Below are 491 nucleotides of genomic sequence, written 5' to 3'. Positions count from 1 at the left end.
GAAACGCCCCTCCAGGGAGGAGGCCAGGAGCCCGGCTGTCAAATCCCCTGAAAAGCCCCCAAGCCCCTCCAAGGAGGAGGCCAAGACCCCAACAGTGAAGTCTCCAGAGAAACCTGTACCCCCCTCTAAAGAAGAGGCCAAGACCCCAACAGTGAAGTCCCCAGAAAAACCCACACCCCCCTCAAAGGAGGGGGCCAAGACCCCGACAGTGAAGTCCCCAGAAAAACCCGCACCCCCCTCAAAGGAGGAAGCCAAAACCCCATCTGTCAAATCCCCAGAAAAACCCCCAGCCCCCTCTAAAGAAGAGGCCAAGACCCTGACTGTGAAGTCCCCAGAGAAGCCCCCAACCCCCCCAAAGGAGGAGGCCAAGACCCCGACGGTGAAGTCCCCTGAGAAAGTCAAATCTCCAGTGAAGGAGGAGGCCAAGTCTCCGCAGAAGGAAGCGGCCCCGGCCAAGGAGCCCACCCCCTCCCCTCCAAAGGAGCCGAAAG

At 60.3% G+C, this 491-nt stretch overlaps 1 protein-coding gene across 1 annotated transcript in view; it reads left to right on the top strand.

The window, feature by feature from the left end:
• Positions 1-491, top strand: part of LOC104167109 (neurofilament heavy polypeptide-like) — a gene marked incomplete at both ends in the record, with an annotated part of 3,096 nt that overhangs the window by 2,172 nt on the left and 433 nt on the right. The window contains one exon of the mRNA XM_009707248.1: positions 1-490. This exon is cut by the window's left edge and continues 33 nt beyond it. Coding sequence (XP_009705550.1) covers positions 1-490 — 490 coding nt within the window. The remainder of the gene's footprint in view (position 491) is intronic.

The sequence above is a fragment of the Cariama cristata genome, unplaced genomic scaffold, assembly GCF_000690535.1.
Source record: "Cariama cristata isolate BGI_N322 unplaced genomic scaffold, ASM69053v1 scaffold25070, whole genome shotgun sequence".
NCBI lineage: Eukaryota > Metazoa > Chordata > Aves > Cariamiformes > Cariamidae > Cariama > Cariama cristata.
The sequence above is the reverse complement of the archived record's forward strand: the minus strand, read 5'-3'. Positions and strand labels throughout refer to the sequence as shown.